General features: G+C 38.1%; 1 protein-coding gene across 2 annotated transcripts; it reads left to right on the top strand.

Moving 5' to 3' along the window:
* Positions 1 to 336: 336 nt before the first annotated feature.
* Positions 337 to 12,917, top strand: nabp1a (nucleic acid binding protein 1a). Of its 2 annotated transcripts, none has more exons than XM_061723917.1 (6): positions 337 to 1,250; positions 4,365 to 4,503; positions 4,630 to 4,701; positions 8,568 to 8,652; positions 9,042 to 9,093; positions 10,595 to 12,917. In XM_061723917.1, exons 1-6 carry the CDS (start codon positions 1,157 to 1,159, stop codon positions 10,792 to 10,794), a joined length of 642 nt encoding a protein of 213 aa, XP_061579901.1. In that variant the 5' UTR covers positions 337 to 1,156; the 3' UTR covers positions 10,795 to 12,917. The 2 variants fall into 2 exon arrangements, with proteins under 2 accessions (XP_061579901.1, XP_061579899.1); XM_061723915.1 differs by having other exon boundaries at positions 9,042 to 9,111; positions 10,595 to 12,915.
* Positions 12,918 to 13,490: the final 573 nt, after the last annotated feature.

Genomic DNA, 13,490 nt, shown 5'->3' with positions numbered 1-13,490 from the left:
TTGAAAAATCCAACTGGGAACTAGGAAATCCCCACTTCCGTGGACAAATGGAACGCGGCACTCTGGTCTCGCGTTGTCAGAGAATGGAGTGATTTTGGTATGAACCAACTTCTTTGTTCTTTCCCCTAAAGTGGCTAAATAACACGTCAGAAAATGGTCTGCATCTCTTGTGAATGCAACATATTCATAGGAAGAGAACCGAGTAATGGTTTGTATCTTTGGGTTTGTATAAAAGCACACCGGAGGAGAGTGTGCACCCCTTCCTCCTGTTGAACAATGGAACCGGCCTAGCTGCATATAAACCACCGTCAGCCCGGGCTGAGGGAGGTCTGGGGGAACTGCAGAGTAGACACAGCGGGGGTCAGCTTACTGCCCAGGTTTACATTTAGTTTGGGACTTTAAACTTCATTAGGGCACTAATATACGCATATATCTGCAAATTAGGCTTCTCTCGTCTAGTTACAACGTCATAGGGGACACAATTAGACACACTAGGGTTAATATAACAGAGCATGCGGTGATAGTTCCTTATCCTCACACAAAGGAAACACGCCTTGAGAGCATTAACGTGCAGGGAAGTGGTGTAAAAGGTCGGAGGAGAGTTATTTCATCCTCTGGCAGCACAGAGACGCCAGACTGGTGGGATGTGTCATTGTTAGGCTCTTAAAACTAACACTTCAGATGGGATTGGTGTTTCTGTGAGGCTGAATCAACCAGCTTGTAGTTAAAAAAAAAACAAACTAGTTTTTATATTTGTCCAATCGCACTGATAGGTCTTAAGTGATAACTGTAGGCATTAATAAGGTTTTAACTTTCAAGTAGAGGCATGTGAGCTGTCATTATGGCGGTTAGTGTAACAGACAGAATGCCTGGAGAGATGGAAAGGAGGTAGCTATTCCAGAAAAACAGGGGAGTTTAGGTCATCCCGGGGAGGAGAACCACCTCTCATCGCTGTCCACAGTCATTACATATTTAATGTGGATGTATGCAAGAAGCTGGCCCTTGTTTCATCGTGTAAATCGGTGAAGTTTGCATGTGGAGAGTGTCGTTAGCATCTTAGCCTCGTTAGCAGAGCACAGGCTAGCCTTTTAGCAGAGCTTTCACTCACTAGAGAGTTATTATCGGGATTATTTTTATTTTTACTTGAAGGTAAATAATGGCAGCCCCCACAAACGAGGCCTTGTTTTTGCTAAAGGACGTGAAGCCTGGCTCGAAAAATTTGAATATTGTGTTCATCGTGTTGGAGATCGGTGAGTACCGGCGGCTGCAGCGGAGCCTGGAGCCTGGTTTATGGTTCCGCGTTAAAAGGACTGCGTAGCCTACGGCGTAAGTCTGGCGTCGCCGCGTACCTTACGCCGTAAGCCCTGCGTTGGTGTAACGCGGAACCATAAACCTGCCTTGACGCTCACTGCTCTTAAAGGGACAGGCGGGGATTATTACTGTGGTAGGATTTTAGGACATTGTTTAAAAGTTTGAAGGGTTTTTCTATAAGATTCTACACTGGTGGGGTTTTCTCTATTTGCAGGGTCAACTCCCGTTTTATGACTAGGCTGTTAAAATAGTTCAGATATTTACTCTTCGTTAGATGAAGACAATAAATTAATTCTTTATTATTACAGACTCCAAAGGTTCCATATAAAATATGAATGAATGAATGAATTTTTATTTAGAACATGGATATAACAAAATAAACAGTAACGTCTTCATATTCACATATGTTCGAAAAAAAGGAGTAGGAAGAAATATACACTTTTTTCTAGTTCCTACCCCTTTTATAACTATGAATTTACATTATTATTATATCTACACAATATTCATATAAATATAGTCTATGTAAATACTACGTAAACATGCCTATTACTACATAATTATCCATATAAGTATATAGAAAATATTACATAAATATATCAATATATAGAAAATAAAAATATATAAATATACACTGTATAAACTACATAATTATCCCTATATATATATATATATATATATATATATATATATATATATATATATATATATGCATGCATATGCATGCTACATACCTAATAAATATATAATATATTAGATAATTATAACTATCCCCCTCAACATATAATAAATATATATATATATATATATATATATATATATATATATATATATATATATATATATATATGTATATGTGTATATATATACTATATAAATATCTTGAAAAATATATTAGATACAGAAATATCTTGAAAAGAAAGGATAAAATACATAAACATGACAGGTTACACATTAAAATACATGCAAACATCTGTTCCAATGTTTCCATAGTCCAGATGTGTACCTTGTATCACTCCGTTTGATGTTAGTGAGTGCAGTTATTAGACAATTTTCTGACTCATGGAGTCGACACATAAATTGAAACATAAAATTCCTCAGCAGAGCATGGAAGGTGGGGACATAACAATTAACAAATAAAGTGCTTGCACTTGTCCATCTTGGAAGCTTAAGGAGGATCCTGAACGCATCATTATATGCTACCTGCAACTTCTTTAGCTTGGCGGTGGTATAATTACACCAAAGGTGAGCTGTGTAAAGAGGTGTACAATAGGCTCTGAATAGATTTACTTCTACTTGTCTCCACCGATGGGGTTCACGTACAAAGAACACCTCCCTTTTTAGTATAAATACACTGGATTGATTGATTGATTGACATCTTTATTTCGAGCATATTAATTATAAATACAACAAAAAAAAAACAATTACACAAAACATCAGAAAAGAAAACAAATAAACAGTCATTAAACAAAATCAAAAGGAAATAAACATTCATGCCAGAAAAGGAGTAGGAGGAAGTAAAAAACGTATGAGGTCCTACCCCTTGTTTCTATTTCGATTTTGCTTGAATACAAAATAAAAATAAAAAAAATATAACAGCAAGCTTTACTTTATCAAAACAAATATACCTATTATTACATTATAAAAATATTACAGCACTTCATTACAATATTATACCTGAGCATTCTAAATATACCTGAGCATTATAAATAATAATAATACCTTTTTATTTATAAAGCGCTTTTCAAAAACAAGTCACAAAGTGCTTTACATGCAATTAAAAACAGGAAACAAACAATTAGTACAATATTAATATAAGACACAATTGAGAGATAATAAAAACAGAAAAATAATACAATCTAAAGTCTAAAATAGTGGGTTTTTCAAAGCGACTTAAAAGAAGACAATGTGTTAGCTACCCTGATCTCCGGCAGGTCATTCCATAAGCGAGGGGCTAAAACAGAAAAGGCCCGGTCACCCTTGGTCTTTAAGTTAGACCAAGGAATGGCCAGGAATGACCCACCAGAGGATCTCAGGGTGCGTTCAGGCTCGTATGAGGTCAGGAGGTCAGCTATGTAATCAGGAGCTAGCCCCATACGAGCCTTAAAAGTAATAATTAAAATTTTAAAATCCACTCTAAAACGGACTGGGATGATATACCAGTGTATTTATATATTAATGATCACCACTGTGTGCATTTCTCTCCTACCTATGTGGTTTGAGAGAGGTCTACCTCCAGCTGGAAACACTGGGAACATTGTGCATTAGGGATGGGCGGTATGGACAAAAAAATGTATCACGATAATTTCTGGCATTTAACCCAATAACGATAAAAAAAATACCAATACAAAAAGTGTCATCAACGGGAATATTTCTTTCTTTCTTTCTTTCAGGTTCATTTCTTTCTTTCTTTCAGGTTCATTTCTTTCTTTCTTTCAGGCTCATTTCTTTCTTTCTTTCTTTCTTTCTTTCTTTCTTTCTTTCTTTCTTTCTTTCTTTCTTTCTTTCTTTCTTTCTTTCTTTCTTTCTTTCTTTCTTTCTTTCTTTCAGGTTCATTTCTTTCTTTCTTTCAGGTTCATTTCTTTCTTTCTTTCAGGTTCATTTCTTTCTTTCTTTCAGGTTCATTTCTTTCTTTCTTTCTTTCTTTCAGGCTCATTTCTTTCTTTCTTTCTTTCTTTCAGGCTCATTTCTTTCTTTCTTTCTTTCAGGTTCATTTCTTTCTTTCTTTCTTTCAGGCTCATTTCTTTCTTTCTTTCTTTCTTTCTTTCTTTCTTTCTTTCTTTCTTTCTTTCTTTCTTTCTTTCTTTCTTTCTTTCTTTCTTTCTTTCTTTCTTTCTTTCTTTCTTTCTTTCTTTCTTTCTTTCTTTCTTTCTTTACACTGGTTTTCTTATGGTACACCAGACAAACGAACACGCATATCTTTCAATTGAGTAAAACAGAGTGGTTTCAGTGGTCGCTTTGATGTTTAAGCTATTCAGAACAGGGTAAAGTTTAGGAAAATTCTGAATCCCCAATGATGTTTGCTATTTCATATTAACCATGGTTTCTTTTATCAGGACGCGTGACTAAAACGAAAGATGGCCATGAGGTGCGCTCATGCAAAGTGGCAGACAAGAGCGGGAGCATTGCCATCTCAGTTTGGGACGAACTTGGCAGTCTTATTCAGCCAGGAGACATCATCAAGCTGACCAGAGGGTAGGACTGGATGGGAACCGTACCTGCTCAGTTGGCATGATAGAGGATTGGAAGATGATAACAGAAAAATGTGTCTGGGGAAAAAAAAATAATAATAATAATGTCCATTTTATATTTCTTTGTCAGTTATGCATCTATATGGAAAGGCTGCCTGACACTATATACTGGAAGAGGGGGAGATCTTCAGAAGATTGGAGAGTAAGTAGCCAATCTCAAATCTAATTAATGTTCTCAGATGTATTATTATGGGCATGCCAAGTAATGGCATGACCATATTGCAATCGTCCAGAATGGCCCAAAGTGCAATGTTGCTAACAAGCTAAAGTCGCAAAAGTCCCACGTCACACCAGCGGGTGTACAGCATGACCCCGCTCGGATGTGGAAAAAAAAAATCCCCAAAAAATAAAACACGCCCGAAAAAATGAGGAAAAACATGAAAATGAAGGCGATATATTAGTATCTAGAAAAGGTTTCCCTTTTCTTATTATGGGCATGCCAAGTAGTGGCATGACCATATTGCAATCGTCCAGAATGGCCCAAAAGGCAATGTTGCTAGCGTTTCGCTAACATGCTAAAGTCGCAAAGGTCCCACTGCGCACCAGCGGGTGTAAAGCATGACCCCGCTCTGTTGTGGAAAAAAAAAATCCCCAAAAAATGAAACACGGCCGAGAAAACCTGAAAAATGAAGGCGTTAAATTAGTATCTAGAAAGGTTTCCCTTTTCTTATTATTATTATTATTTTTATTATTATTCTTATTCCGCACTTTTTTTCGTCCGTTAATGCGGCCCGAACCGCAACGTGCACCCATGCATGCCATACATCGTTGGATGCGTCTCCATCTTGCCTCGATGGGCATTACTTTTCTCCGTAATAGGGGTTACCGTGGCAACGCTAGTTGCCAAAAAGTTAAAAAAAAGGCGAAAATTCCCACGCTTATTGCTCGGCCGAACTTTATCGTAGAGACATCGTTCAAACTTTCAAACACTCGGCCCGATAGTCACTAAAGGACCATAAAACTTCATCATGCTAGTTATTGCGGTTTTTGCGATATTTAACTTTCAATTTAAAAAAAAAATCACTTCTATTTTGGACGCTTGTTGCTAGGCAACGGTTTATCGTACAGACATCATTACAACATTGACAAACCCGGGACGCTTTGTACTGCAACATATTTTAGTCTCGTCATGCTTGCTATTAGGGTTTTTGAGATATTACACATTGTTCATTTTGATGCTAACGGAACTTCGGATGCTTGTTGCGCGGCAACGCGGTTTCGTAGAGACTTGGTTCCAACGTTAAAAGACTCAGCTTGATGTGGACTACAACATACTGAGGTCTCATTACGCTGTCGTTTACAGCTTTTGAGATATTGAAGCCAAATTGTCCCATTCTATCCTATGGAGCTTGTTACCATGGCAACAAAAACCAATGCATTTGTATGGGGGACCATGTGAATAAACAATCTGTTAATGCTGCCCGAACCAGAACGTGCACCCATGCATGGCATATATCGTTGGATGCGTCTCCATCGTGCCTCGATGGGTATTACTTTTTTCAGTCAAAAGTGTTACCGTGGCAACGCTAGATGCCAAAAAGCAAAAAAAAAAGGCGAAAATTCAGACGCTTATTGCTCGGCCGGACTTTATCGTAGAGACATCGTTCAAACTTTCAAACACTCGGCCTGATTGGCACATACGGACCCTAGAACCTCATTATGCCAATTTTTAAAGTTTTTGCGATATTGACCTTTCTTTTTTTTTTTAAATTTCCGTTTGACTTTGGACGCTTGTTGCTAGGTAACAGATTATCGTAGAGACATCGTACAAATGTCCCCTGACTCGGCACGCTGTGGACTTCAACATACTCAAATTTCATGAAGCCGGGATTTAAGGAAATTTTATGTCAAAATCCAGGCCAAAAGGCCCCATTCATTCAGGTTGGGATTTTGTACCATGGTGAAAAAAAAAACCTATCCGTTAACGTAGCCTGAACCGGAACATGCACCCATGCATGGCGTACATCGTTAGATGCGTCTCCATCTTGCCTCGATGGGCATTACTATTCTCAGTCAAAAGCGTTACCATCGCAACGCTAGATGCCAAAAAGCGCGCCCCATTAATATCTATTGGGAGCACAGGAATGAATGAAATACAAGCGTAAAAACACCTCAAACTGACATAGAACCACCCCGAACACAAACACTACAGCCCCAAACCAAAGCAGCGAGAGGGGACGAATGGGCGGTAGGGCATGCCCATATCAAAATTTCCAGAAATTTTCTAGTTATTATTCTTATTATTCCGCACTTTTTTTCGTCCGTTAATACGGCCCGAACCGCAACGTGCACCCATGCATGGCATACATCGTTGGATGCGTCTCCATCGTGATTCGATGGGTATTACTTTTCTCAGTAATAGGGGTTACCGTGGCAACGCTAGTTGCCAAAAAGCAAAAAAAAAGGCGAAAATTCCCACGCTTATTGCTCGGCCGAACTTTATCGTAGAGACATCGTTCAAACTTTGAAACACTCGGCCCGGTTGTCCCTAATAGTACGTACAACCTCATTATGCCAAGTATTACAGTTTTTGCGATATTTACCTTTCAGGTTTTTTTTTATTTCTGTTTAACTTTGGACGCTTGTTGCTAGGCAACAGGTTATCGTAGAGACATCGTACTAATGTTCCCCGACTCGGCACGCTGTGGACTTCAACATATTCAAATTTCATGAAGCTGTGATTTAAGGAAATATTTTGTCAAAATCCAGGCCAAATGGCCCCATTCATTCGGATGGGTTTTTTTACCATCGTGAAAAAAAGACCTATCTGTTAATGTAGGCTGAACTGGAACGTGCACCCATGCATGGCATACATCGTTGGATGCGTCTCCATTGTGCCTCGATGGGCATTACTTTTCTCAGTAATAGGGGTTACCGTGGCAACGCTAGTTGCCAAAAAGCAAAAAAAAAGGCGAAAATTCGGACGCCTATTGCTCGGTCGAACTTTATCGTAGAGACATCGTTCAAACTTTCAAACACTCGGCCCGATTGGCACTAACGGAACATACGAACTCATTATGCCATTTATTAAAGTTTTTGCGATACTGACCTTTTATTTTATTTTTTTATTTCCATTTGACTTTGGACGCTTGTTGCTAGGCAACAGATTATCATAGAGATACCATACAAATGTTCCCCGACTCGGCACGCTTGCGACTTCAACATATTCAAATTTCATGAAGCTGGGATTTAAGGAAATTTTATGTCAAAATCCATGCCAAATGGCCCCATTCATTCGGATGGGGTTTTGTACCATGATGAAAAAAAAAAACCTATCCATTAACGTAGCCTGAACCGCAACGTGCACCCATGCATGGCATACATCGTTAGATGCGTCTCCATGTTGCCTCGATGGGTATTACTTTTTTCAGTCAAAAGTGTCACCGTGGGGGGCGCTAGATGCCAAAAAGCGCACCCCATTATTAACTATTGGGAGCACAGGAATGAATGCAATACAACCGTAAACACCTCAAACTGACATAGAACCACCCTAAACACAACCACTACAGCCCCAAACCAAAGCAGCGAGAGGGGACGAATGGGCGGTAGGGCATGCCCATATCAAAATTTCATGAAATTTTCTAGTTATTATTATTATTATTATTTATTAATTGATTAAGTATATATGTTGTCATTGTACAAGTACAGACATTGCCCAAATTAGACTGGCACATGCAGCAGAAAATGGAGTAATTTTAAAACAAAACATCTTGGACTTCTGATGAATAATTTGCTGCTAAACATCATGAAATGGAGGTTTGTGAATTGACAGTAGCAGTAAGAGATGAATTGGAGAAAATCCAGTTTTTAAATATATTTCCTTTACCTTAATAATCATTTACACATTTCTTTCTTAAATAACTTACTTTGGATTAGATTTATATTTACTTTTTAATTATTAAAAAAAAAAAATAATGTAATTTTCTGTATCTTAATTAGGTTTTATACAAGTGAATACTCTCTTAAGCCCAAGATGAAGTAATGGATGGTGAAAGTTTGTCTCCTCAGGTTTTGCATGGTGTATTCAGAAGTGCCCAACTTCAGTGAACCAAACCAAGACCTGGTCACCCAACCTAACCAGCAAAACAAGTCTGTGAGTAGCTGTGCATCATGTCACAACTCATCCATGAATGCAAACACATCCATATTTTGGGATTTGTTAATTTATACATTTTTGTCATGTTGTTGGATGTTAAAATGTCCCTATGCATTGAGTTATTTAACATATAACTGGGAATTTGGTCTTCTGTTGATCTAAAACCACTTTTAAGCTGCGCTACAAGGAATAAAATCCTTTTTGCCTGCCCTCCACAATACACCCACCTGTAAATATCTTCAGAGTTGTTTGATGAGAAGACCTGATTCAGGTCGAGAAGATGATATGTAATGTAGTTTTAATGCATCACATCACTGTACTCCCTATTTTCTGATCAGGACTGTCAGTTTATTTAACTGGTACATGACATTATTTCCTCTGAACAGGGAAAACCGGACCAGAACCCGAGGGGAAACTCGCCGCCTAATCAGAATTCAGGTACACCTGCCCCACCAGGTCAGTGTGGTTTGCTTCATGTAAACACAACTCCATTATCAGCAGAATGGCACTTGTACATATAGTTAACAGGAGTAACAAAGTGTCTACGTGAATAGGTGAAACCAGTTTTGTACAGTAGTCAACTTTTGATGTGGATCAGACAAAACACTTGCATGTTATGCAAGAACTTTGAATAATATCTGTTCTTTTCTAGGGGCAAGTTTTGATGGACTGTTTTGATCCACTTCAAATGTAAATCTGCACTAAATACATTTTATTATGGGTTCAGGAATATTATCACTTAAGATGCCTTTTACCCCCAATCACCTTAAGTCAGTTTTTCAAATATTCAAACTTATTTTTGAATCCAAATATTACTAATATGTTGAACCTGAACGCAGGGAAACTCACATGCTGGCATGTTGCATTTGCATCAGGAGAGAATATTGCAGATTCAAATGGATAGTTTATTATAGTCAAACCAGCCACGACTTGTACCCATGCTGCCCTGAGAATTTCATTTAAGAGCATTTTTTTTGTTGTTTTTACACTTAGCCTACATGATCTTATCCTTCCGTGCATCACAAATATCTCCCACAGTATACGCTGTACTTCACTCAAAATACCTATTGATTTCGTTTGCAAATGTCAGTTTTCTTAATGACGGGGATACTGAATAAACCCCATTCTGTTCCATTATAGAGTGAATGATGCAAACATTTGAGAGAAATGGCCTGAGTCATAAGTATCCTAAAATAACTTATTAGTACCCTGCTCCCACTTGTGAGTAGGCTAAAAAAATCTCCCCTGGGATTTACCAGTGTAACTGGATGTATTGAATGCACCCATATTCCCATCAAGGCTCCTTGAATGATTTTTCCTTTTTTAGATTTTTATTTATTTATTTTTTCTCCATTCCTCTTAAATGTTTTTAAAGTGAACACAACAGAGTCCGTTAAGTTTGAGTTACTCGTCTGAAATAGGCTTTTTATATTTCATCTTCAGTTGTTTTAAACATTTTTATTTTTTTCCCCCCCGCTCCCAGGATTGCACCTACACGGCAGTAAATTCTGAGAACAATACATGTACATTCCTCCATTTGTCATTCATGCAATATTATGAACAGTCCTTGGATATTTGAATTTTCCCACGCATTCACTCACTCTGCAGTTTTCTCCCAAATCAAATCTCTGTCCAGCAGCCATTCTTGTCTGAGTATGTATTCATCATACGAATGCTCTGTCCAGTTCAGGCAAACCAAAATAGGAAGGTAATTTCCCCTTACTGTGCGTTGCCATGGTGAATCACGGTATCACAGCTCCATGTAAGATTGCTTTTTGTAGTCATGGTAACTTGGGGTCAACATACTCGGAGCTGACTGATGAACTCTTAGCACCTGTTTGTTGACAGAGTTCCTTTTTTGAGTTTGTTACACCTCCATGCTGAAGCCGCTGCCATTACTATATTTGGTGACAACTTTCTCATTTTGTCCATCCCGCAGGTAACGGTGCCATGCCGCCATTTGCAAACAACCCACCACCTGGTGCAGCCCGTGACTCAACCTTTGGGAGTGTCGGGCGACCCAACGGCCGGTCACCAGGCAATGGTGCGCCTCCAGTTAATGCTGCTGGACCTCTGACGACCACAAAGTCCTCAGTTACTATTAGCAACGGCAGGGACCCACGACGTGCCAAAAGATGAAATTGGGATACTTATTTTTTGGGGAGGGGGGGGGGTCATGTGGCGAACCATGGATGTCCCAGTATCTCCCAACTCCTTTTGGCCCTTTTATTCACCACAGCCTGGATCGGCTTGCACAGCAATGTATTAGGGACTACTGGCATCATTTTTATACTGGCTAACGTAGTTAAATGTGTCCTTTTTGTCTTGCTTTGTGCAAGTAGTGCTCTCTGTAAGAGGTGCATTATTGTTACGATTTATCACTTACACCATCAGAACTTTTGTAGATGAGACTTGGTGGTTGAGCTTCTCAGTCTAAACTTTTTTTCTGAAATTACCACTTCTGTGCCAGTGCGCGCACACACACACACACACACACACACACACACACACACACACACACACACACACACACACACACACACATCAAATCTAACCCCCCCCCCCCCTCCCTCCTCAAGGAAAAATAAAACAAACAAAAAAACAACAAACTACACACCTTACTTGAATACTTGATGCACTTTCTTCTCCTAATTTATGTTGAAGCCTGGTTGCCATTTAAATCATTGACTCTTCTTCTTATCCCCCTCTTTCTTTCCTTTTTTTTTTTAAATGTTTTTTTTTTTTTTTTTAAGCATAAATGGTGGAAAATGCCTTGCGTCTGTGAAGATTAGTTCCTGGGACTGAATGTCCAAAATACATTTTTTTCAAAGGGTCATCCTGCTCTTAACCAAACTGTATCCAAAGTGACTGACAGAAATGTTAGTTTTAATGATGGTTTAAGTTTTTTTTTTTTTTTTTCCCTCCCTACCCCAATAAGACATGTTTTTCTTATTTGCCATCATTTGTACTTTTTTTTTCTCCCCCTCTTAATCAAGGTGGGAACATTTAAATACTCACCAAATAAATTTTAGTATAATTATGCTGCACATTTGAGTTTTCTGTAGTCTGTTTGAGAACAAAAGTTACTGTTAATGCAAATAAACTATGTTGGTTGTGCTGCCTTTGAAAATTATCAACAGTTCAATTGTAAAACCAATCCAGAAACATTATTTTCTGAGCTAGAAGTAAAAAAAAACAAAAACAAAAAACTTGACGATGCAGACACTTTGTTTCATTGTGGAGAAATCCTGTGTAATTGTGGGTTTTAATGCAAAATGCAGAAGTTGGGGCTGAAAACCGAGTTGATGCTGCCACGCAGTTAAAATACAGTCCTCCAACCAAGTACTTTGATTCTTTAGCACCATCTAGTGTCTAGAGGACTAAACTACACTGTCTTTTTTATTTTTCCTTTTTGAGCGTGATGGGAATAAACCAAATGCAAAATGGTAGTAATGTTAGGTTTAATGTTCTTGTGTCTGTGTAATGTGTATATAGTGAGAAAATGATGTAGTATTAGGAAGTATTACATTTTAGGCAATACGTTGCATACAAGTCCCAAGGTTTCTTCATATCCTCTGTTGCACCAAGCACTTAAACATTAGGGCCTCTCAGTGTTACACTTGCATGTTTTTATTTTTTGCCCTTGGGCTATTGTTTAGTAGATGAGAGTATGTATTGGACAAAAAAAGAAAATGTAATAGTTTTAGTGCTGTCTTGTCTGTGTTTTACACATATATATTTATATAAAGCCACACACACTGTGATAGATATTAGTCCAGATGCCTCATTTTGAACCATCCCTTACTGAGTGTCACCATGAAAAAATGAGACAAATTCTCATCAAGCTCGGACTGTTGAGAAAGCACTTAACCTCACCCTCCCAGACTCCCCAGTGTCACAATGCACCCTTGTAAGTAAGTCACGCATAAACAAATACTGCTACTGAGACCAAACTGTCCTTTTGGTCAGTAAACTTGTTTAAAGTAGTGGAAACACCTACTTTGGACCCTTCTGTTGTAATAAATGTCCCTTCATTCATGGTCCAAGTTTTGAAGGGATCAAAAAGCAGATAAGGGATTTTATGAACATGTTCTTTGTTCTGCAGCTAAACATTAGTTTTAGTGCTGAAGGTCTTCAGATTTTGTTTACCTTCCAGTTTCACCTGGAAGTCTTGAACATTGCATATCAGACACATTTTTAGTTTGGTGTGAAACCAGTCCCTTAAACAGGATGTAATTTGTGGGTATTTGCAATTTTAATTTCCTCCCTTCTGAAGGTCCTTGTTGGGGGTCAGGTCCACCAACACAACAAATACACCCTCCTTACTTATACTCAGTACTCGAGTTGTAAAAAAAAATCAGGGGGGATGGTGGATTTTATCATATGGGGACAGATAATTTGTGCTGATTACAAATAATATAATATATTACAAATAATAGCAGTGACCAAAACACCTGCAGAAATACTGCAGGAATGACAAAGCAGCAGTTAAATGCAGCCTTCTGTAAGCTCTAAATATCCACTGGACTTACATCAAATACATCAAAACACAACAATAAAAAACAGTTTTCTGAACTTATCAATATGACTCTGTCCTTCACAGGATAAGTAAAATGGATCACTGCAAAAACTCAAAATAAGAATATGTGTCCTATTTCTAGTTAAAATGTCTCATTTTAGTAAAAAATCTTAGTACACTTAAAACAAGACTCATCAATGGAAAAAAAACAACAATTTTCACCTGTTTCAAGTAGATTTTCACTTGAAATAAGTAGAAAAATCTGCCAGTGGAACAAGATTTTTTTTGCTTGTAATGAGAAGATAAATCTTGTCCC

Source organism: Cololabis saira, chromosome 6, assembly GCF_033807715.1.
Source record: "Cololabis saira isolate AMF1-May2022 chromosome 6, fColSai1.1, whole genome shotgun sequence".
NCBI classification, from domain to species: domain Eukaryota; kingdom Metazoa; phylum Chordata; class Actinopteri; order Beloniformes; family Belonidae; genus Cololabis; species Cololabis saira.
This window is presented reverse-complemented; position numbering and strand designations above follow the sequence as displayed.